Raw genomic sequence first — 20,939 nt, 5'->3', positions numbered from 1 at the left:
AGCAACCATTATTTGCTAGCCTTAGAAAGAGATAGTACTTCTGCCACAGCTATGTCAGGAGCCCACTACCACTGTGTTGCTATGTTTTGAGTTTTCCAGAAGGGAGAACACTCTCTGAGTTTGCAATGTGATGCTTTGGCTAAGAGAAAATGCAGAACTTCCACCCCTTCAGAGTCAGCTGACTTCCTATTTTAGAGGCAACTCATTTCAACACAAACCTGAATGCTATGATAAAACTACCAAACCTGTTCAGCTGAGCTTGCTGTCTCTGTATAAGTACAGGCAATCCAAGAATTAGGGATGTAAGCATGAGTGTAAGGGGTTTTATATTCCAGTTTTAAGGGACATTTCCAGACCAACAACTGTCAAGTAGTTTCAAACATGAAATCACTATCCCACTGGGTATCTCCAGTCTCTGCAATAAAAAGCACGAATTTCCCTAGCAGCCTCCTGCTGAGTTTCAACCATTTCCTCTCAGAAGTGAGGAATAATAAGGAAATAAAGGAGAAACCTTCAAGTCTTAAATATTTTGAGATTCATTTATAACAGTCAAACCTTTCCTGTCTGCAGCTACCACAGCTACATATGCACATACACATATACATTTACTAAGTAGACTGGTATGTTGGTATGCATGTATTTTGGAGAGGACCAGCAACTGTAAAGCTTTGTGAACAGTATTTTATGTACTCGTGCTCCCCCTACAGAAAAACAGGTGGAGCTTTCGCCTACCTGTACCAGAGAGTTTAAAATTGCATCCTGTGGTCAAGAAAGTTAAAGCAAGTTTATACAACCCTGGTATATATTATCTGATAGTGCCACATAAGACAGACAGTCTTTGCAGTATCTCCACAAAGAAAATACAAATCCTGAGATGTGCTTTGAGGTACTCTGGTAAAAAAGAATACAGCATTCATATGACTAGGACTGGCAGTAACTGCCATGGATTGTTTACAGACACTTCTGTAAATTACACAGTAGTTCCAGATTTCTATACGTGGCTGTGTAATTACATCTAGTAGATGTAAAAGCAATGACTTCTCTTGGCACACTCAATTTGGATTACTACTTAGAGAGGATACCATTTAATAAACTACTTTACTTCCTGGAGACTTGCAATTCACCACACATCATTGCCTTAGTACAAGAGTTCACTTGCAGTGGAACATCACAAGGTACTGAATGATTATGCGCTGCAATTCCCACCATTTCAATCATTCTCTTTTCTAGTTAGTATCAGGATGTAAAAACAAGTTAGAGAACAAGGTGGTTGTGCTGATCCAGGAAAATGGTACAAGTTCTCTGCCTGCATGATACCAGCACGCCTGAGAACAACGAACAAGTTTGTCATCTACAGCCTCACCATTTTATGTCAAACTAGAGAAATAAGACCAACCTAAGCCTTATGGATAAGAATGGCTAACATACCCTTGGGCAGCTGGTAGATTTAGAGACTACAACAGAGAACAAAGACGCAAATTACAGGATTACGACAAAAAGAAAATCAAGGAAGAATAAACCTCAAAACTGGAACTGGAGGTACAGCACTGACAAATGAACAGGGCATGCTACTTTTTAAAGTCTATTGCTCTGTGTAATTCCAGCGGCACTGCAATTCTTCAGCAACCAGCAATCTCCTAGAAATGTGTAAACTAATTATCATTTTTCCCTAGACAGAAAACCAGCAAGTTTGGACTAAGAGGCAGTAAGAGAAGCTGTAGGACTGACAGAAAACAATGCTGGCATAAAGGCTCTTAAAACAAATGTGACTAGGGGGAAAGAAAAAAAAAAAAGAAAAAAGAAAAAAAAAAAGAGAGAAAAGACACAGACCTGACCTCAAAGGTGCTAATCCTCTCAGGCCCCAGCCTTTCACCTAAGCATCTTTGTGCAGGGAATGTGTATTGGTATTTTAGAAACACCTAGATGCACTCTGCATATTTAACAAACCTGTAAGCCAGAATCAGCACTCAATCTTCTCTCACTTGGTGAGTTTTTAAGGCTCGTGGTTAGACATCCTCCTCTTCATTGAAATCCTGACAATAGGCTGAATGAAAGAGTCCTGCTGGTCTTGGTTAAAAGCAACTGCTGCCTATTTAAAGCACGAAAAGGATGGAACATGTGTTTAATTTTTTTTAATCAAAGTTGCCTACTGTTAACATATGGTTTGGAAAAAAAAAATATGCTAATCACATGTTTCTACAGGACTTCAATACAGTTCTCAGAGTGCCAACAGTTCTCTAGCAAGATTAACCCATTTTTAAATGTGGGTGTACCCTTTCCTTAAGATACCAACATAATGACCCAGCTAGCTTCTACATTAATGGCTAAGGAGTTTCAGAGGCTTTACATTCACTGTCATCTAGCAATAAAAAGAGCAGAGCACCCCACACAGAACCCAAGACATATTCACTGTGTGCCAGGAGTCACCTGTCCTTCCTGCAGTGAGATTAAACTGTACCTGGCACCGATGAGTTCCGCACATTATTGTTTCTCTTCCTTTTCAGTTTAGTCAAGTGTTCTGCTCCTAGCAAATAAAAAGGAATAAATTTTCAGGGTAGTTTCCCTGTATGCTGCAGAATGATGAGCCTACACAGCTCGTTCCTTTTTCCCCTCTTTCTCTCAGAGGCCAGTCCACCCCACCTACCTGCTAGAATAGACAGGGAAGGGCTGAATCACACAGAACCAAAGTTAATAGCCTCAAACAGAAAAATCAAAAGCAGAACCCAAAAGAGAACTCAGATATAAAGTCTCTGACTCTGACAGATATAAAGTCCTCTCTCAGGGTTTATTTTAAACATTTGTATTCTTCACAGCTTTCGTGAGTCTCTTCCATCATATAAAACCAGCTGATAACAACAGGATTGCCTTGGTCACAAATAGTTAATGAATAATCAGCTCTGAACTTTTACTGATACCAGTATCTGGATGTTCTGTATGACAAGGGTCAATTGTAGAAAAAAAAATTATTAGCACAAAACAGAACAGAAAAAATAAATTTGCTTTTTAAGGATGCTCATGCAATGCCTAAGGCACATGCACACCAAGGCCTCAGAGAGGTGAAAATCAAATCTTTTTCAGATATATTCTACGGAATTATGTGCCAATTCTTACTTCACAATAACTCTGAGCAAACACCAGCCTTTTTACAGCAAGGCTATGAAAGAATGAGATTCTGAAAAGAACTTTTCAAAATGCTTGTGTCTTATATACAATGAGAAGAATTCTTTCGCTTATCTCCCAGAACTGACTGTTCTTACAATACATTGTTCAGCCTAATCTTCATAAATTCATCTGCAATCTTTGATACCTTTGCCCTAACACACATCTGGGGGCAGCAGCACGGGACTGCACACAGCAGCACCATGTCACTATACAAGAGCTCCCACCATTCTTTTGGGGAGAAAAAGCATATTGCTCTCAGGTTTGTCCTTGGAAAACTGCTCACCAAGACTGAAAGTTTCCTCCTACTAATTTCATCACACTCAGAAAAAGGTTAAATGTAATCCACATACTTAAATATTTTTTTTAATTACAATTACATGTTAAAACTTATTACAAGTGTTTTTATCGCTTTGAACTTTTCAGAAATATCTTGGGTGTCTGCCATCCCGCAGGAGGACTTTTCAAACCAGCTCTTTTCCAGATGCGCTCCAAATCTTTCTCAAATTTTATCTAAAACAGAAAAAAAAAAAAGAAATGGTAACACAGCTCAAAGCAACATTTAAGTATTCAGCCACGGCCCACATGTACCAAGTAGAATCTAGATGTTACACACACAGAAGAACCAAATGCTTTATGGTTTTAAGTAGACAGCTTGCTCTATGTGTCAAATTAGCCTTACTGCAGAAAATACATTAAAATGCAATAGGATTCTGGTAGCATTATTTTAAAAGTCCTGTGTGAGGAAAACTGAGAAGACAGAAAATGAAACTTAAGAAAAATTCAGAGGTTTTCCTCATGACAGTGTGTTCAGCACTGCTTCCTACAAATCTGAAGAAACGGAGTAACAATTAACCCCAATTTGCATCAAGGCAAGGTGAAAATTACCAGAGAATGAGCTAAACTATATTATAGCAAACCTAACAGACTAGTGAAAGCATTGAATGAGACCATTTACAGCTTGAATGAAGGCCCATGTCTTCCCTCACCCCTTCTATTATGGGAAGTAAAAGGCTTCTCTATAGAAAAAGACAATAGGAAGCACTTGAGGATGTTGGCAAGACAGGAGATAAATTAAGATTAAACCAGTCTCCCTGATATAAAGCAGACACGTGAATTAATCTTTCACACAAATGCTAAATTTCTTCTCTCTTAGCCACATGTATTTATAAGTTTATGCCATGCAACAGAAATCATGCTCAGTAACTGTCGCACATGTATGTTTACAACCACAGAAATATTCTACATTTCAGGTTCTGAAGATGTACAGGTCAAACACAAAACAGAAAAAGCTATTGTACTAGTAAATACTGAATTTATTAAGGCGCTCTGAGCTGCTGCCATTTTTCCCCAAATAAATTCCACTTAAACACATCGTCTGAGACCTGAACAGAGGCCAGTTTGAGAAGAGGGGACATTTATGTCAAGAAGTTTTCTCTACCCTGAGCTCACCTGACGCTTCTTCTTGCGACCTTCCTTTATCCTCCTCCGTACAAACTTTCTTCGCTTTAGCAGCTTTTTGTACTTGTGTCGATTCATTTTCCTTCTGCGAATCTTCAAAACATTCTTACACTGAAGATTGTTGCTACTTGTTCCTTCTCCTTCCTCCACATCAGCTCCCTCGTAAGATGGAGGACAGTCATATCGCTGCAGAGGTTCATAGCCCGCTTCTTCCTGAGCATTAAGGACTTCTGCTTTAGGTAGCAGGTATCGAACTGTCAGCCAGCTTTCTAAGGGGCTGATGGAAAGTTTTCTGGGGATCAGCACCTCTTCCAGTTCAGGGTCCAGAGCATACCACTGCTGAGGCTGGGCTCCGCTATTGTTAGATGGCTGTGTGCTATAGCGCGCAGATGTAGAATGATAGCAAAGAAAGGAAGACACGGACCTTGGCAAAAGGTGGCCTTTGAGAAGAAAAGAACGTCACTTAAGAGGCAGAATTGTCAAACAGAATGTTAAGAAAAACTCTGCCCAGCTCTCAAACCACCAGGTAACTCTGGCCAGAATAATCTAACAAAGGAATTTGCTTACAAAAATTACATTCCCAGCACATAAACAAGTCTTTTTTAATTTGAATTTAATTATGCTGCTGTAATGCCACCTGCTAAAAATACATTATACAGTGCTTTATCGTGTAAGCTCTGTGTAAGTACCATTTGGAACAGAACAGGGAACTGTTCACTGCATTAAGCCTTTCTGTGGCTAAAGAATCTCCTCCTAAGCTTAAAAGAGGTCAGATCAGAACTACACAGTACGGAGAGAACAGATCAGAGACATACGAACATTTGAAAACCTCTGAATGAACAACAGCCTCACCACTCTTGCACTGCTTCCTGGGAAATAAATTCCTGGGAGCCTCATTACCTTAGGAAAATTAAAAAACAAAAACAAAAACAAACAGAAACCGAGGTCACACAACATCAGTTTACCTGCAATTCGTGAAGCCTTCAGTAACCTAGAAGTCAGCTGTGATATTAACATATTGTTTTGCTCTGTCCGTAGCCAGACTGTAATGACTGTTAAAATAAGGACATTTACTCATTGAGGTGAACATGCTGCTTAAAAAAAACAAATCCAAAAATGGGCTGAGTCACTCTAAGCACCCTCCTCCTCTCCTCGCCAGGCTGCTGGGTTTTGCTGGGGGGGCCTGACCCACAACCAGGGGCTTAGTGGGGCCGCACAGGCAACTGAGGAAACCTCGGCTGTTCCAGGTTCAAAACAAGGCCCCTCCAGGCCCAGCCCGGCTGCCTGCCGCCCCCAGGCCCTGAGGAACAGGCCGCTCCCGAGGCGGGACGGACCGCAGCCCTGTGCTCTGGGGGGTGGGCAGCCTCCTGCCCCGGGCATGGGGCTACCAGGGCACGGTGCTACCAGGGCCCACCACCACCATGTTGTGCCTGTCAACCGCGGTGGGGCCACAGCCCTGCCTGTCAACCACCTGCCTGTCAACCACCACCCATGGCACGGGGCTACCAGGCCATGGGCACGGGGCTACCAAACCCTGCCACCACCCCACTCCGCTCCCCGGGCACGGGGCTACCAGGCCCCGCCATTGCCCCACTCCCCGGCCACGGGGCTACCTGGCCCCATCACCGCCCCGCTACCTGGGCACAAGGCTACCCGGGCACGAGCACGGGGCTACCAGGCCCCGCCACCGCTCCGCGGCCACGGGACCACTAGGCACGGGGCTACCAGGCCCCGGCCCCGGCCCGCTCCGCTCCCCGGCCACGGGGCTACGCGGCCCCACCACCGCCCCGCTCCCCGGGCACGGCGCTCCCAGGCCCCAGGCACGGCCCGCAGCCCGCCGGCCGCCATCGCTCACCGTCCCCGCCCGCCGCTGCCCCGGAACTTCCGGCCGCTGCGCAGGCGCCGTGAGGCGCGGCCGGGCCGGGCTTGTGCGGGCGGCCGCGCTCCTCCCGCCGGCCGGCCCCGGGGCAGCCATGCCGGGGCGGGGGAGGGCCAGGCCGCAGCCCCGAGGCGGCGGGGTGCCTTCGGCCGCCGTCCAGCCGGGTGGAGGTGCTCGGCCCAGCGCACCGGGAGGCCGGGGGAGGTGCCAGGGCTGGGCCGGCCGCGGCGGCGCGCAGGGGCCGCGGCCCTCAGGGGAGCAGGGCCCCGCCTCGGAGCTGCTGCGGGCTGGGCGCGCCCGGGGAGGCGCTGGCGGGGCCTGCTGCCCGGCAGCCAGCTCTGCTCTCCTGCTGCCGGCCGGCGGAATCGCGGGGCAGGGAGCTGAGAACGGAAAACCGGAGACAAAACCCTCTAATACCCCGTCTGGAGCGCTAGAGAGCCGGCAGGCTTTAGTTTCGAAGCTGGATGCACGGGGGATAAGTTCCGCCCAACGCACATCCTGACTTTGTTCACCATTTATCTTTATATGGCCAATCTATACCTATTAATGACATTTCTGAGAAACTGTTGGCATACTCCTTACGGTTCCATGCACTACTTATCATATCTACACTCTTACTACACATACGTGGCCTAATGGGTCCGGGGTCCTCTGGGACACCTTCATCCTTCCATCATCTTCTCATCCTTTTCATGACCTTCTCCCTGCCTTGTTTCAGCACTCGGGGCTCATGTCTCGGTTTCAGCCCGGTTCTTACCTACTATTGTAGCTAAACTATACAATGGAGCGTTCTACTAGTAACTAAACTACATAATGTGACATTGTACAGCTCAGCAATGCCATGGATACGTTAGTTCCAACATTTACAGTTAAGCACACAGGTAAAATTCCCCTCGTCTCAGAGCATTCCTATCAGCACGCCACACAGCAGGCTGCAGAAGGCACATCTGCTCCTTTTCCACACCCAGCATCTGACATTTGATTCAAACTAAATAGCTCAACTAGTTCAAACTGAGCTCGCCCCTTACCTACCGGGTTTGTGCTGATACAACAGTCACACTTGGAGATGGAAAGTCAATAGCTTTCGGCTGATAGGAAGGCACTGCGTTTTGTTCACCTGCTTGGTCACAGCAGCGCATCACTGAGAATCGGTCTGAGAGCCGAAGTGTGGCAGAACAAGCAGTTTTTACAGTGAGACTTTACATCCTTGTCGATGTGGGGATCACGAAAGGCAGCTAGAGAACTCTCTTTCACACCGTCAGCTGCATCTGAGGGCAGATCTCACAGTGGCTGCTGTCCAGGAGCAGCCACACCTGTCTCTCCCACTTACCTGGCTGCTCTTTTGTCTTTTCTTACTCGGTACAGGAACCCACCATCTTGGCACAGCATGAAAATGCCTAATCAGCTGGCATGAGGGAGTGATGTTGAAGCAAATCCCAGACTTCAAAGAACTTTTTGCTTTTATCCCTATCTCAGCCAGAACACAGAGATCTTTTCACCAGATGCTTTTAGGAGTTCAGACCAGAACAAGGGTCTGCCCCAGTTTCAGGTACACCCCACCATGTTAAACCCACCTAGCCCAAAGGAGACAGCAATGCCTAGTTCCTTCCTGCAAGGCAGAAGTACCATTCCCTGGTCAGGGAGGAGCAACCTACGTAGACAAACGTACATACACAGAAAAATAACCGCAGTGGTTCAGTAAACAGACTATTTGTTTAAACAAGACTTTATTGAAGATGCTTTAGAAGTTTATGTACAAAACAACATTCCCGCCCCCGTATCAGGATATCAGTCATGCCCTGGGAACAAAGCAAGTGTCTGGTGTGTGCCGTCAACCTGGGGACACTCAAAGGTTGCCGAGGAATTTACAGAAGCACAAAATTCACGTAGTTTAGAGCTGGGCAATTTCAGCCTTGGCTCAGTTAGGACTGAAAGAAACCAAAGGACCTTTTCTAGAGATGTGTCTCCAGCAGACTGAACTTTATGGAACCTGACAGCCTGCACTGGCCTCGTTCTTTGCAGAAGTAAAGGACCTGACCTCAGAGTGAGAGGCCCACCCTGGTTTCGGAAGTGAAGAGGAACCAGCCCCTGGATTTAACTTGCAGTTTTAACTTATTTTAGATGGTTCCAGGAGATGCCCATTACTAAGAACACAGTAGTATTTGCAGAAAGCATTAGAACAGAGCAGTAGCAATACCAAGTCAGCCACCTTGCTTTCCAAGTATACCTAAAGAGAGGTGGGATATCAGACTGGCTACTTCAGCTAGTAGTGTATAAGAAAACAGTAGAGACACAGACATTAGTGGCACAAGTTAAATAGTGACTGACGTGCTGTTTCCATAGTATACTGTGCACTTCTACCACGGTAGAGTTTCCCCTTGCCAGTCCAGGAAGGAACCATTTTCTTTTTCACCGAGACGGTCCAGGACGGAGAGAATGCCTGGGATAGCCTCTTGCACCTGCATGGGAGCCTAGAGCAAATCAAGCTTAGATCATTACTAGGAACAGCGTACAGAAGAGAATCAAATGCATTTAAGAAGTTACTAGAATCAAAGGGGGGGGGAGTATTTTCATTTTTCATAGCATGGCCCTGCAGCATATGGAAGTGTATGCTGTGCAGTGGGTTCTTGCTCAGGGGTTGGAACAACAAGGGAGTCTTTCACATTTTCAAAGAGATGTCACTTACCATGTTTCCACCCATGTCTGTCTGAAGCCAGCCTGGATGCAAAGAAATACAGAGAATTCCATCCGATTTCAAGTCTGCGGCAAGACACCTGGTGATCATATTCAGTGCTGTCTACAACAGTGGAAACCATCTATTAGTGTGCTGGTTTTACAAGCCTGGAGCAAGACCCAAGCTAATTGGCACCTGCCTTCCATCATGATGTCTCCTGACAAATGAAGGGGCAGTAACAGTATCACAGTAATTTATCCAGACTTAGTGAGGGCTTCATTCTCACGTACAGCTGTTAAGAGACGTATTGCAAAAGTTCTATCGTCATAAGCTTACTGCCCAAAGACAACACTAAGTTCTGATGGAAGACAAAGTAGTATTTGAAACTCCTAAGGAGCTGCGGGGAAAATAATGTTGACATAAGGACTGTGTTTTTCTGCAATAATCACTGCACAAACGTTCAGGTTTTTACTTCTGAACAGGGAAAACAAGCATACTAACAGCTTACGAGTAGGCGGTGTAAGAGAAACTGTATGTCTAATCTTGACTGTTGGTACAAACTCAGTTTCTGGATGTGACAAAACTGAAAAACTCCACCTCTCGCTAATCAGCTCTACCATGTACAGGTCAGCACACCTTTTGTTGAGTTTCATGCCTATCTTGCTTGGGCTGGAGAAGAACACAGCTAATAGGACACACACCTGAGGGCATCAGTTCTTCCCTGAATGCCAAGTGCCTCTGAAATGGTTCTGTATCAGAGTAGCGATGGAGCATCTGTTTTTAAGAAGCTGGTGTGCTTGCTCATGTATATGGTTTTCAAGGTCCTGTTTCCACCCTCATGAAGAACAAGAACAGTTCCTGTGTCAGCCTGCCCAAGGAGGTGCTGCAGACCTCACATCATCCTCCTAAGCTCAGAGTGGTCTTCACCTCACAGGCCTGCCGGCACCCAGCAAAGCACAGCCCAGGGCAGCCTACAAACCTTCGCTATCCTGTAGGGGTAGACCTTGAGGAACATCTCATTTGCCTGGACGAGTTGCATGGAGGCAGCAAGAGAGGACATATTGATAATGGCAGCTCTATGGCAGCCCATTCCTGTGCTCAGCTGAGCTGCCTTCCTCAGAAGGGGTAGAAATGCCTGTGAAAACAAGAATTGGTTTTAATTTGGCCCCTTCAAGGCAAGCTGGACTCTCAGGTTCTGCTCTGTGAAGAATTGCCGTACAACTCTATACCACCAGCACAGAATGGCGGTGGCTCTCCAGACAAGCTGACCATAGGAAACCTTTCTATAACAGCCAGCTGAAAATAGCAAGGACCTTCAGCCTCTTCTGCCCACCTCCTAACCCAGCCTGTCCACGGAAGTGACCTCATACCAGATGGATTTAAACAAAGAGAAAGATCTTTGATAAAAAGGATCTCTCGCCACTCGCTAGGCATACAGTTTGACATCAGAACCATATCTGTGCAGTTCCAAGGCGACAAATGCTTTGGTTACATGTCCAGCTCACTAGTGGCAAAGCCTCACATAGTACTATAGGTTAAACACATTCTTCCCAGTTCTTACCTTGGTGACCATCAGCTGGGCAACTGTATTGGTTTCGTAAGTGGTGAGCATTGTCTCTGCTGTGACTTCTTCCAAGGAAGCAATCACATTGATGCCAGCGTTGTTAATGAGGCAGTTCAGACCTTTGTCTCCCACAATTTCTTCCACTTCCTTGACTACTTTCTTGATGCTGTTTTCACAGACCACATCTGCACAGAGGAGCCAAGAATAGCCATGGTGAACAGTGAAGCATGTGGTTCAGGTGCCATTCTGGCACTATACAACACATGCTAAACTATAGCTAAGGCAGTAGCCTGAACGGGGACATTGAGGCAGCACACAGAGATGACAAAGCGCAGAAGACTTTACATAGATTATGTTTCCCCAGTGTTATCGTAAGGGTGATCGTTTTCAGCTGCTGGAGGTCATGTACAGCTACTGATCACCCAGTAGACCTGTTGCTTAAGATGCACTCGCCTGATTAGTTGAAGATACTTAAGCCCTTTACTCACCCAGTTGGAGAAGCTTGATATTGCTGTATTGCTTGCTAAGCTGCTGGAGTTCCTGGGAAGAAGAAATTATTTGAGTTATCTTTTTAATATATATTTATACATATATACATATATTTCCGTGGCTATTATATAAAACAGTTTGAGATCTGCACCTCCAGAATTGTAACTGCCATTTCTTTTCATAATGGGACTGAAGGCAGTGATACTACTTTGCTTTCCAACTGCTGAGCAGCTTTCTGGAGGACAAGATCAACTGCTCCAAGAAACTGGACTCTTCACCTGCTTAGTCAAGATACCAGCATGCCAGATTATAGAGTTAGTTCTCAGTTTGTACAGCTCCAGGGTGTGTTTGCAGTGTAACCAAAGGTCTTTGATCAGGCAGCTGCCATTGCCAGTTCCACAGCAGACCACCATGGTGCTCAGACTGCATTCCAAGCCAGTAATTCCCCACTTCTGTAAGAAAAGTGTAGTTCTCCTGAAGCTCAGCTAGTGCTAGACATCAGTTTAGCGCAACAGGAAGGCTTAAGAAAAGCCATCTGGAACTACTGTTTGAAGGAAGTTTCCTAACGCTTTTCCCATGGAAATTCTGTTTGCCAGCACTCTTGTTAGCTTCAACTCTTGTAACCCAAGGTAAAGCACACATTAAATCAGCTCCATACACAGCAAGTGTCCACGAGAAGAACCCTGTTCCTGCTAGATAGCTGTAATTCAGTCATCTGTCTGCTACTCTCAGTAGAGGAATGACTAGTGTTCTTGAGAAAATGAGTACTATACCAGTGTTGCTGCTGGACAAAGTATGTCCCAACTGGATTTATAGGCCCAGACGGAATACTTAGGTTTCTATGCCATGTAGCCAAGTGGGATGTGTGGCCAAATGTAACAGATGGATTACACACTCCCAGCCCCTTTTAGGAGACTGAGCAACCCTGGCCAAACATTCCAGGTCAAGCAAATCCATCTCTTTAGGAGCCCTTTGGAAACGGGGGTTGGGGGGCTGGTTTTGAAAGAGTACTTTTTGCCACTTGGAGACACTTAGGGACTCTGTGTCCTCTGTCAAGCTATAATGCATTACAACTTTTATCTCTGTTCATACTCTGCAGGATTCTCTCCAGGCTCATTCAGAAAATTTGTTCGTCCCCTGAGGACGATCTACAACTGCAGTTAAGGCTGTTAGGGGGGGAGGGAAGGAAGGGGAACAAGTCAGGAGCACAAAGCCAGAAGACATTCCTCCCCTTGGATAGGGCTTAGTGGGACAGTTTTCAACAGATTAAAGGCCCAGAACACACTATCTTGTTTATTGATAGTCAGGCATGAAATAGTTCTGCCATGTCAAGGCCTGCAATAATTATGTAGCTTTGGACTGTTCACTGGACTTCAGTTTGACAGTATCACTTACTTGATAATAAACTCAGAAGTGTTTTGGCTTCTCAGGGTTTGTTCATTTGTGTATAGTCAGACTGCTTTACTCTCTGGCAGAAACAGGCTATGTTTCTAACACTATTGCTAAAAGGCCAGAGATGTTTTGTGAAGTGAATAAGCAACACGTTCAATTAAGAACTCCAAACACTGTAGCATTAAACCTTCTCCAGCACACAGCGTGAAATTACAATTGCTGCATGCAAATCAGGTTTAAAACTCAATGTTTTTTCCACTCAGTTGGTTACTTAGTTAACGAGTGACTCCCACGTCAGTGGTTTATGTTTCTCAGAAGCGGCTTCCAGGCATAAAGCTAACTCAGATGGCTTTGGTCTTCAAGAATGTTACTTTGTCTGATATAAACATAAGCTGAAAAATCCAGTTAGGAAACCTAAAAATTGCAGAAAAGCCTATTCTTTTCCCTACTGTGACTAGAAGGAGCAGGTGGAGAGGAGGACCAGAGACCAATTCATGCAGCGCAATCAGATACAGCCATTTCAAGCCACCAGTCACATATGCTGCTTCTCCTCTTCCCCCACTCCAAGGAGTTTTGATCAGAGAGATCAAACGTCCTCTGTGTCTAGAGAACTCCGAAAATATTACTGCAATGCATGCATATGCTAGCTATTGACTCCCCACTGAAGGGATAAGTTTTCCTGAAACTCACTGTTGTTATCAGTCAAGTGCCATGTTCTCCCCTCATTAAAAACAAAACACAAAACTTCCACCAAAATTACAACTTAAAAAAACCCACCCAAAACAACAAACCAACCTACACCACCAAAGCTACGTGCAAGGTTTTTTTTTTGAAGCAGACTTGTGCTCACTTTTTGGAATGCCAACATGCTAGTGCAGAGGCACGGCTCCCAGGACAAAGAGGTTGAATCCCTGGAGAAGACAAAGTCTTGGAGCAGAGCCAGTGCAGCCCGTAATGGCAATGCATGCGTAAGAATAAGTCAGCTCATTGGTACTGCTTTTTGAAGTGCAGCTTGTATTTTAATGTCAGTTAACACAGTTTCATTTAAAGACACCAGGTACAGCCAACATATCCCAGACTAAGTAATTTTTAGTTAACGTTCTGTGATAGCCAATTTAAAAACAAACGAGACAAACAAAACCAACATAAAACCACAACACATCCCCCTAATACTGTGCTTAGCGTAGTAGCTCTAGGAGTGCTCTGCACCTGAATGGTTACCCCTGAGAATCAGCTCTCAGGGATTCCAAGAAAAAATTAAACTCTGATTAGCATCTATTGTTTCCCGCTTGCTGATTTTAATTACAATTAAAAAAGAGCCAGCCTACTCCAATTTAAACAGGATCCTCTGGGTGCTCAAGGCTCCAGATACAGCTTCATCAGTACACGGAATATTTACTGCTAGATTTCAACGAGAAATGTTATGTTGTCTTTGCCATTAAGCAGGATTTACTTTGCCTTCTTTATGAAAGCATTATCCACCTCAGTTACAACTCTTGGAAAGGACTGGGCTCTAGTAGGGCACTTGGAAGCAATCAAGCAACTAACATAGCCTGTAGGTAGCTCTGTCAGGCAAAGGGTGCTCGGGTATCCTTCACATCATCCTGCTTGCAGTGAGGGCAAAGTCAAAGGTGTATCATATTTGCCCATGTCTCTCTGAGACAGGCTATTCAGTATCACAGTGTACAGCCAACTTACTGTTTGCTTGTGTAATAGCTTACACCAGGCTGCTACAGGCTGCCCCAAATCCATAGTTCTCTCTGACTCAAGAGGAGCCAGACCTTAATGCTATAGGAAGTGCAAAAGAGTTCCAGGGGGAGAAAAAAAAAAACCCAACACTGCAATAACCCCAAATTATAAAGGCTTCAGGAATGCCCCCTTTGTCCGATATAACAAATCTATCTTGCTAGAGCGCTGCTCCAGAGATTGCTCAGCTGCTCCTTCCAACAGCAGACCACACGGCTAAAATATGTAGCACAGAAAAAAAAACAACCAAACAAAAAAAAACCAACCAAAAAAACCTGACAGTGTGCAGAAGCACTTCAGTGAGAGCTCTGTGTCTGACAAGGGAAGAGACACAGCACTGTTGGTAACACTATCTCCTATTTCAGAGGAAGGGAAACAGCACATTAAGCTCTGGAAGCCTTCCAGAGCCCAGCAGAGGACCCCTGAGCAGCGAGGAACTGAACGCTTTCTTGTTCACCTGGGAACACACTTGGGCTTGCGGGAGAGCACGAGGAACAAGAGATGCTCCTGTCCCGAGGTCCCACGGTCAGCTCTCAGCACAGCCTGGCAGAGCCAAGCTGAGTACTCTGAGCCCTGTAAATGGATTTACGCCGTGGCCATTCGGATCCCTTCAGCTACCTTGCTTCCTTCTGCACCTCAGCAAGTCAGAGGGGGGACTACTGGGGCTGCACCATCATCAGGTGTAGTCTTAAGACTTCAGATCGGAGGGGTTTTTCCCTTTTACGGGGAAGCAGGATGGGGGAAGCAAGAGCAAGAAAGAAAAGCAGGAGCTGGGGATAATTACAGATGGGTCCACAAGCCCGTACAGGCTGGCTAATCATAACTGTACTGTGGTTTTGTCCATCTGGAGTGCAAAGAGAGGACACCCAGGATTATTTTGCAAGGGAGATGTAGTTGCTTCCACTCTCGGTGCTGAAGCAGCCCAAGTAAAGGCAGATCAGCATCAAAGTGTGGCTGAAGGAGTCTAGCATGGTACTTTTCAAGGAGGAGCAGCGGTTATCTAGATGCGCCTGCAGGCCTGCTGCATGTTATCGTGTGATCTAAAGCCCATTTGTTAGGCAAATGTTCTGTGGAGGCCACCTAGAAGCTATTCAGCACAAGAACTCAAGTTATTACAACTTCTGCCAGCGCAGGCTCATGTGAAAGCTTGCAGCTGTTCGGCATTACCCCAGGATTTGCAAGTTACAGGAGACGTGCTGCTCTCTGTAGTAAGCAGAGGAAAGCAAAGTCAGATTCTTCTCCAGCATCTCTCTTAAGTCAGGTCCTTGGGGGCTTTTGGCTGCCCACTGTTCGGAGGACTCTGAAGTATGCAGTCCTCTCTGCAACAGCATACACTCTGCTGAGAGATTCTCTGGATAAGTCTCCGATACCAAGGAATTGCTGCTGACTGTTGTCCCCAAGATGAGCACTGGATTTGCCAGTAGCTAAGCATATTTAATCACTTTTCCTCTAAAAACTGGAAGGTTATTTTTAAAAAGCTTTTCATTTAAGATCTTCCCATCCTTTTTGCCCTCCCTGCACTCTGCAACAGGGAAATGCTGCTCTATCAAACCAGATGAGAGCAGAATTTAAGAGAACTATCCAAAGTTGCCTGTCTCCAAGTTCATCCTCCAGTGCTGGAGAGGAACTGGGGGACAGTGCAGGATTTTTCATATGGTCACTTACCACAAAGCAAAGTGGGAAGAAACTAAATTAGATAAATTAGACCACTTGAGTCACTGTCAAGAGGAAAAGCAAGTACCGAGTGCTCAGGTGTGCAGAGAAAGAACAAGTCACTCAGCTCTCCAGCCCAGGCTGCATGGTCAACAAAGGGATCTTAGATGGGCAAAGCCCATTTGATGTGTAGGAAGACAAGTCTGCGGTGCCAGCCCCAGGAGTACAGGAACCTGAATGCTGGGGGGTTAAGATCTGACCGGTAAGTTAGCGAAGGCAAAGTTTTCTCTCTGGGAAAGAAGAAAAAAAAAAAAAAAAAAAAGAAAGTCACTGAACCTTGGCCTTTCCTTACCACACCACACTCAAGCAACATTGCCAAATTGGATCCAAGCTTTGAGACGGTCGTCTAAAACTCCCATTGCTAGAGGCTCAAGCACGTCTGTGCTTGCCCTCTGCCAGCTAGGAGTAGTGGCATGGTGGAAACACCCCAAAAGGTCAGAAAGTTGTGTGCCAACTGTATGCATTGCAGATGAGACAGATAATAGTAGTGAGACTACTACAATACCTTTAATAAAGATTTCCCTTCCTTGTGTTTCCAAACCCATCTGTTAGAAATATGCTTTCAGCTGGCTGCAGAGGTTTCTATTGATGTACTGCCAAAGCACAGCACATGGCCTAGAGGTCCTTACAAAGAACAAAAACCTACCCTGATGCACCAAGGACAAACCTTGCCTCCCCCCATCACCAAAAAAATAAAAAGGGGGGGGGGAAACTTAGGATGCACCCCATGTGGCCTGCAGAATGGCCACTGGGGGTTACTGGAATGTGGCCCTTGGCCAGCTTCCTGTGACTGCCAGCAGTCTTTCCAGGTTTCCACTGCTGGAAGCAAGGAGTGACCCCGACTCTTCCCAGGCACACTGCACTTTTTGAAGGCTATTTCATCTTCTGGTGCAGGTTTACCAGCCTTTTTGCTCAAGATTTTTAAGTCCTGGCAATGTGAAGAAGCTCACAAGTTCTATTCAGATATGTCTGTGTAACGTTTCCTAGGAAGCTCTTCCTACGGAAGGAACCATTTCACTTCTCCATGTAATTGATCCAAGATCATTATAACGAGAAATCCCTGCTGAACACAAGGGCCGATTGGTGAAAAAGAGAACCTCCCTCAGCACCGGCTCAAGCAGCTTTAGAACAAACAACCAAGCAGGGAGATTTCTATCTAACAACAGGTCATATGTCTCTGCTGGTTTCCTGTACCACGCTGTTGTGCAATCACTAATAGGAAATACAACTGGGACACACGCCAGGTCTTGTAACAGGAGTGAAAAGCGAACAGAACGGTAGCGAATACCTGTTCAGGAGCTCATCTACTGCAGAAGGGGGGCAGAGGGGGGAAGCTGCAGGAATCAATGCCTCTGAAAGGCAGTCTTGTGCACCAGAGTTCAGTCTGTTCCTCAGCAATTTGATTCAGAAAGATCCTAAACGTGCCTTAGTGCTGGATAGTTATTTTTTTCAATAACAAGAAACAAAATTAAGCCTTTTTCCTTCGGTTTCATAAGTACCTGTAGAGCAGCACAGTGCTGCTGGAGAAGCGGGTGGTCAGACTGCAGGCACCCCCGAGCCAGCTCGGCACTGCCATCCTGGAAGGGGCAGCTGCGGCACCACCTTTTAAAATTTTTGTGTAGCTAAGCAGTAAACAAAGTCCCTACATTTTCTTTATTGCTAGCATGGCGTGACCACAATTTGCACTGAAAAGAATAAAGTCCACTGTAAGGGAACAGACGTATAAGCTCCGTTTAGCTCTGCACATGCCAGGGAATGTGCCTTTCACTAAGGCAGCCTTGTGCCGTGCTTGGAATAGGGGAGATGCGGGAGCAGGGCTTTGGGGATCAGTTCTCCTATCGGATGCCTGTGGCACAGTAGGTGCGAGACAGCCGCAGGGTTGAGAGCTCAGATTCTGGCAGCTCTGGAGCACTAGAGCTTTCCCAGGAAAGAGGGGGATACCTGCGTGTATTGTCGTGCTGCCCTAGCAGCGTTCTGCCTTACTGAGGAGAGTCAAGAGCAGACTAGAGATGCACCAAAGGACACCAGTAGCTGTGAAGTGAGTGGCTTGATAACCCTCTCCAGTTTGCCTCCCAAAGGTTTCATTTGTCATTTATAACAGTCTAGGGCTGGGGAAGGAGCCCAGACACATCGCTGCTGTGCTGTAGCAGCAGGGATGCTGGCTGAGGGGGGAAAGGGCTGCAGGTGAATTCACCAGCAACGTGTAACAAAAGCTACTACGTTTGCAGCAGAAGGTGCTGGTCCCTGAGCAGCCAAGGAGGGCACCAAGAGGAGTGTTTAATTCGTCATTCCTTTGAGCCTTTGCACTTAATTCAGTGGAGAAAGGGAAGAGAAAGATGGGGCAGAGCTCCTTCTGGGGACACAGGGACACCGTGTAGCAGAGGCAAGTAAAGCTGTAACGGGATTCACTGGGAGGCTTATGGGGGGTGGACTGCCCCTGCAGGGCTCCTGGGCCACGGAAAATTGGAGAAGGCCAGGATAGTCTTATCTCCAGCTGCAAATCCAGTGGGAAACTCGTGGGCAAGAGGGAGCGGCTGGCAGGAGCCCTGAGGTGCTGCAGCTGCCCAGCCTGCCCGGCCGGGACCGGGGGACTCCCAGCTCCCCTCCCCTCCCCCCGGGAATGCCCAGAGGGACCCGAATAGCAGCACCCCGGGCTCATTTCACCTCCAGCCTCGGAGACTCACGGCACCGGCTCCATCCGATCCGGCCACCTACCCCGGGCGACAGCTCAGCCCCCAGCTCCCCTCCCGCCCCGGGCACTCGCTGCCGGGACACCGGCGCCTTGTCGCAAAGATGCTGCGGCCCCGAAGTGCCTTCTCCCTCCCCCGCCCCCTCCCCGCCAGCCCCCGGGGCCAGCACTGCCGGACCGGGGCTCGGGGCTGCATCCCCTGCCCGGCCCCGCCCGCCCCCGGGGCTGGGGGCTCCGGCACGCAGCGGGGCAGGCGCGGGGTCCCGCGGGCCGGCAGCATCCCCCCCCCCCCGCCCCGGGCAGTCCCCGCTTACCTGCGCCTTCTCGGGGTACCGGCAGGTGGCAAAGACCAAGTCCGGGGGGGGGCTGGCGGCTGCGAGCCCCCGCACCAGCCCCAGCCCGATGCCCCGGCTGCAGCCGGTGATGAGCACGGAACGGCAGCGCGGCTGGGCCATGCTGGCACGGCTCGGCACGGTTACGGGCACGGTTACGGGCACGGGCACGGGCACGGGCACAGGCACGGGCACAGGCTCGGCTCGGCTCGGCTCGGCTCGGCTCGGCTCGGCTCGGCTCGGCTCGGCTCGGCTCGGCTCGGCTCGGCTCGGCTCGCTCTGCTCCCGGCGCGGCTCCAGCGGCTCTTAACCTGCGCGGCGCGGAGCCGGCACCGCCGTCCCGATCCCGATCCCGCCCCCGCCCGGCCCGGCCCGGCCCGGCCCGGTCCCCGCCTCCCCGGTCTCGCCCCCCTCCCCGGGCGGGTCCCGCTGCGGCCCCCCCGCAGCAGCCTTGTCCTCGAGTGCCCGGCTGCGCTCGGGAAGCGCCCGGCTTCCCCAGGGGAAGGGGACCGGGTGCCCCCAGCCCCAACCGCCCCCCGCCCCGTTACTGTTACCTGCGTGCCAAGGCCAGCGGGGGAGAAGCGGAACCTTCCTGGTCCCAGCGGGGACCGCCTGCCCCCCCCAGCTCGTAAGCCTGACATCAAGGGACAGAGGTGACATCGCTAGAGATCTAGGAGAGGGTAGAAGAAACGGTCCCAATTCTCTACTGGGGCAATGAAGTGGAGGCAGGTGCTGAACCCCCATTTCTGGACTCCCCAGGTCACTGCCAGAGGCACGGAGCACCCTGCTTGTTTGGCTGTTAGGAGCATCCTTGACTGTTCATCCTGCGGTGGGCAAGAGGTTGCTGGAAGTGGCAAGCCTTCCTCGCTTTTAGCTGGTCCTCACATGCATTAGCCACCGGGCTTGTGCATGCTTTCCCTGTTCTTGATCTGCACACACTCATACATATAAATTGGTATGTGTAGGCATAAAGGCTTTGATTGCATCTGTTAGTATTATACTGCTCTTTATTTTCTTTATTAAAAGATCAGGAAGCTTCTAAAACACTAACTTCATCCTGATACAGGTCAAGAATAGCCTCTCCTCTTGTACTTGGGAAACTAAAGCACAAAGTTTTGGTAATTTGTTCCAATTACAAACCATCTGATGAGTCTGCCCCATTTCCCTTTTGTTGGTTTATTTCTAAACAACTGCAGTGGCTCCGAGGAATGTTCAGGATCTGCATATCTGAAAATATCTATTCCTGCTGGACAGCTTAAAAGAAGGTTTGATAGTTGCGTCACGCTCCCAGGGTGAGATAAAGACAAGATACTTGCAGTCATTGCTCATGTCTCAGGCTCTTCGACACACAAAGTGTTGCTGGCAAGCAAAGCTGACCAGCAATGTGGCTTCTCGACCAGTGTTTCTGTTATCTTTGTGTACAAAGTCATGACGAGGATGCTTATTTCTGGTATACCGAGCCCCTATACACAGAACGGTCCCCAGCCCTCTTCTCTTCCTTCAGCAAGCAGAGTCCCGGGCTTTCACGGAGCCAAATGCATCAGTAGGTTCTTAATCAAGCAGGAAACAGAGTCCAAGGTTTAGTGGATACAAAGTGTTTGCCCATTGCAAACGTCTTAAAGACAATGCACGTTGTATTGGTGCGTTATGCTGCCTTTTTATGGCATCATAAACATACACAGCAATTTGCAAACAAACCACAGGGGCAATAACCATCCTCAATTGCCCCTTTCCCTGATAGGTCTGAAAATGCGCGACAAAGGAGCTGGTGGACCTGGCTCCGCTTGGCTGCTGGGGAGAGAGATGCAGTGATCTGTCTTGAGGCCTCTGAGCCAGAGGTC

At 47.7% G+C, this 20,939-nt stretch overlaps 2 protein-coding genes across 4 annotated transcripts; both read right to left on the bottom strand.

The window, feature by feature from the left end:
* Nucleotides 1–2,766: 2,766 nt before the first annotated feature.
* Nucleotides 2,767–6,739, bottom strand: AURKAIP1 (aurora kinase A interacting protein 1). 2 transcript variants are annotated; one of them, XM_080379740.1, is made up of 4 exons: nucleotides 6,476–6,739; nucleotides 5,586–5,672; nucleotides 4,612–5,060; nucleotides 2,767–3,672 (listed from the first exon to the last, which is right to left on the bottom strand). In XM_080379740.1, exons 2-4 carry the CDS (start codon nucleotides 5,635–5,637, stop codon nucleotides 3,565–3,567), a joined length of 609 nt encoding a protein of 202 aa, XP_080235866.1. In that variant the 5' UTR covers nucleotides 5,638–5,672; nucleotides 6,476–6,739; the 3' UTR covers nucleotides 2,767–3,564. The 2 variants fall into 2 exon arrangements, with proteins under 2 accessions (XP_080235866.1, XP_080235867.1); XM_080379741.1 differs by lacking the exon at nucleotides 6,476–6,739 and adding an exon at nucleotides 6,258–6,469.
* Nucleotides 6,740–8,207: 1,468 nt separating this feature from the next.
* Nucleotides 8,208–19,369, bottom strand: LOC308060691 (C-signal-like). Of its 2 annotated transcripts, none has more exons than XM_080379737.1 (6): nucleotides 19,081–19,369; nucleotides 11,226–11,277; nucleotides 10,735–10,922; nucleotides 10,153–10,308; nucleotides 9,186–9,296; nucleotides 8,208–8,970 (listed from the first exon to the last, which is right to left on the bottom strand). In XM_080379737.1, the coding sequence occupies exons 1-6, from the start codon at nucleotides 19,219–19,221 to the stop codon at nucleotides 8,857–8,859; spliced, it is 762 nt and encodes a 253-aa protein (XP_080235863.1). In that variant the 5' UTR covers nucleotides 19,222–19,369; the 3' UTR covers nucleotides 8,208–8,856. The 2 variants fall into 2 exon arrangements, with proteins under 2 accessions (XP_080235863.1, XP_080235864.1); XM_080379738.1 differs by lacking the exon at nucleotides 19,081–19,369 and adding an exon at nucleotides 11,505–19,050.
* Between the last annotated feature and the right edge of the window lie 1,570 nt (nucleotides 19,370–20,939).

This window comes from Falco punctatus, assembly GCF_963210335.1.
Source record: "Falco punctatus genome assembly, chromosome: 3".
In the NCBI taxonomy this organism is placed as follows: Eukaryota; Metazoa; Chordata; class Aves; order Falconiformes; family Falconidae; genus Falco; species Falco punctatus.
The sequence above is the reverse complement of the archived record's forward strand: the minus strand, read 5'-3'. Positions and strand labels throughout refer to the sequence as shown.

What these genes read in the sequence shown, in the direction of transcription:
- AURKAIP1 (XM_080379740.1), bottom strand. Translation starts at nt 5,637, where the DNA reads ATGTTAATATCACAGCTGACTTCTAGGTTACTGAAGGCTTCACGAATT. An exon ending in GAAGGCTTCACGAATTGCAG is followed by an intron (nt 5,061 to 5,585) that starts GTAAACTGATGT and finishes TTCTTCTCAAAG; the next exon opens with GCCACCTTTTGCCAAGGTCC. An exon ending in GTCGCAAGAAGAAGCGTCAG is followed by an intron (nt 3,673 to 4,611) that starts GTGAGCTCAGGG and finishes TTTCTGTTTTAG; the next exon opens with ATAAAATTTGAGAAAGATTT.
- LOC308060691 (XM_080379737.1), bottom strand. Translation starts at nt 19,221, where the DNA reads ATGGCCCAGCCGCGCTGCCGTTCCGTGCTCATCACCGGCTGCAGCCGG. An exon ending in ACCCCTACAGGATAGCGAAG is followed by an intron (nt 9,297 to 10,152) that starts GTTTGTAGGCTG and finishes CCACTGTTGTAG; the next exon opens with ACAGCACTGAATATGATCAC. An exon ending in CAGACATGGGTGGAAACATG is followed by an intron (nt 8,971 to 9,185) that starts GTAAGTGACATC and finishes GATTTGCTCTAG; the next exon opens with GCTCCCATGCAGGTGCAAGA.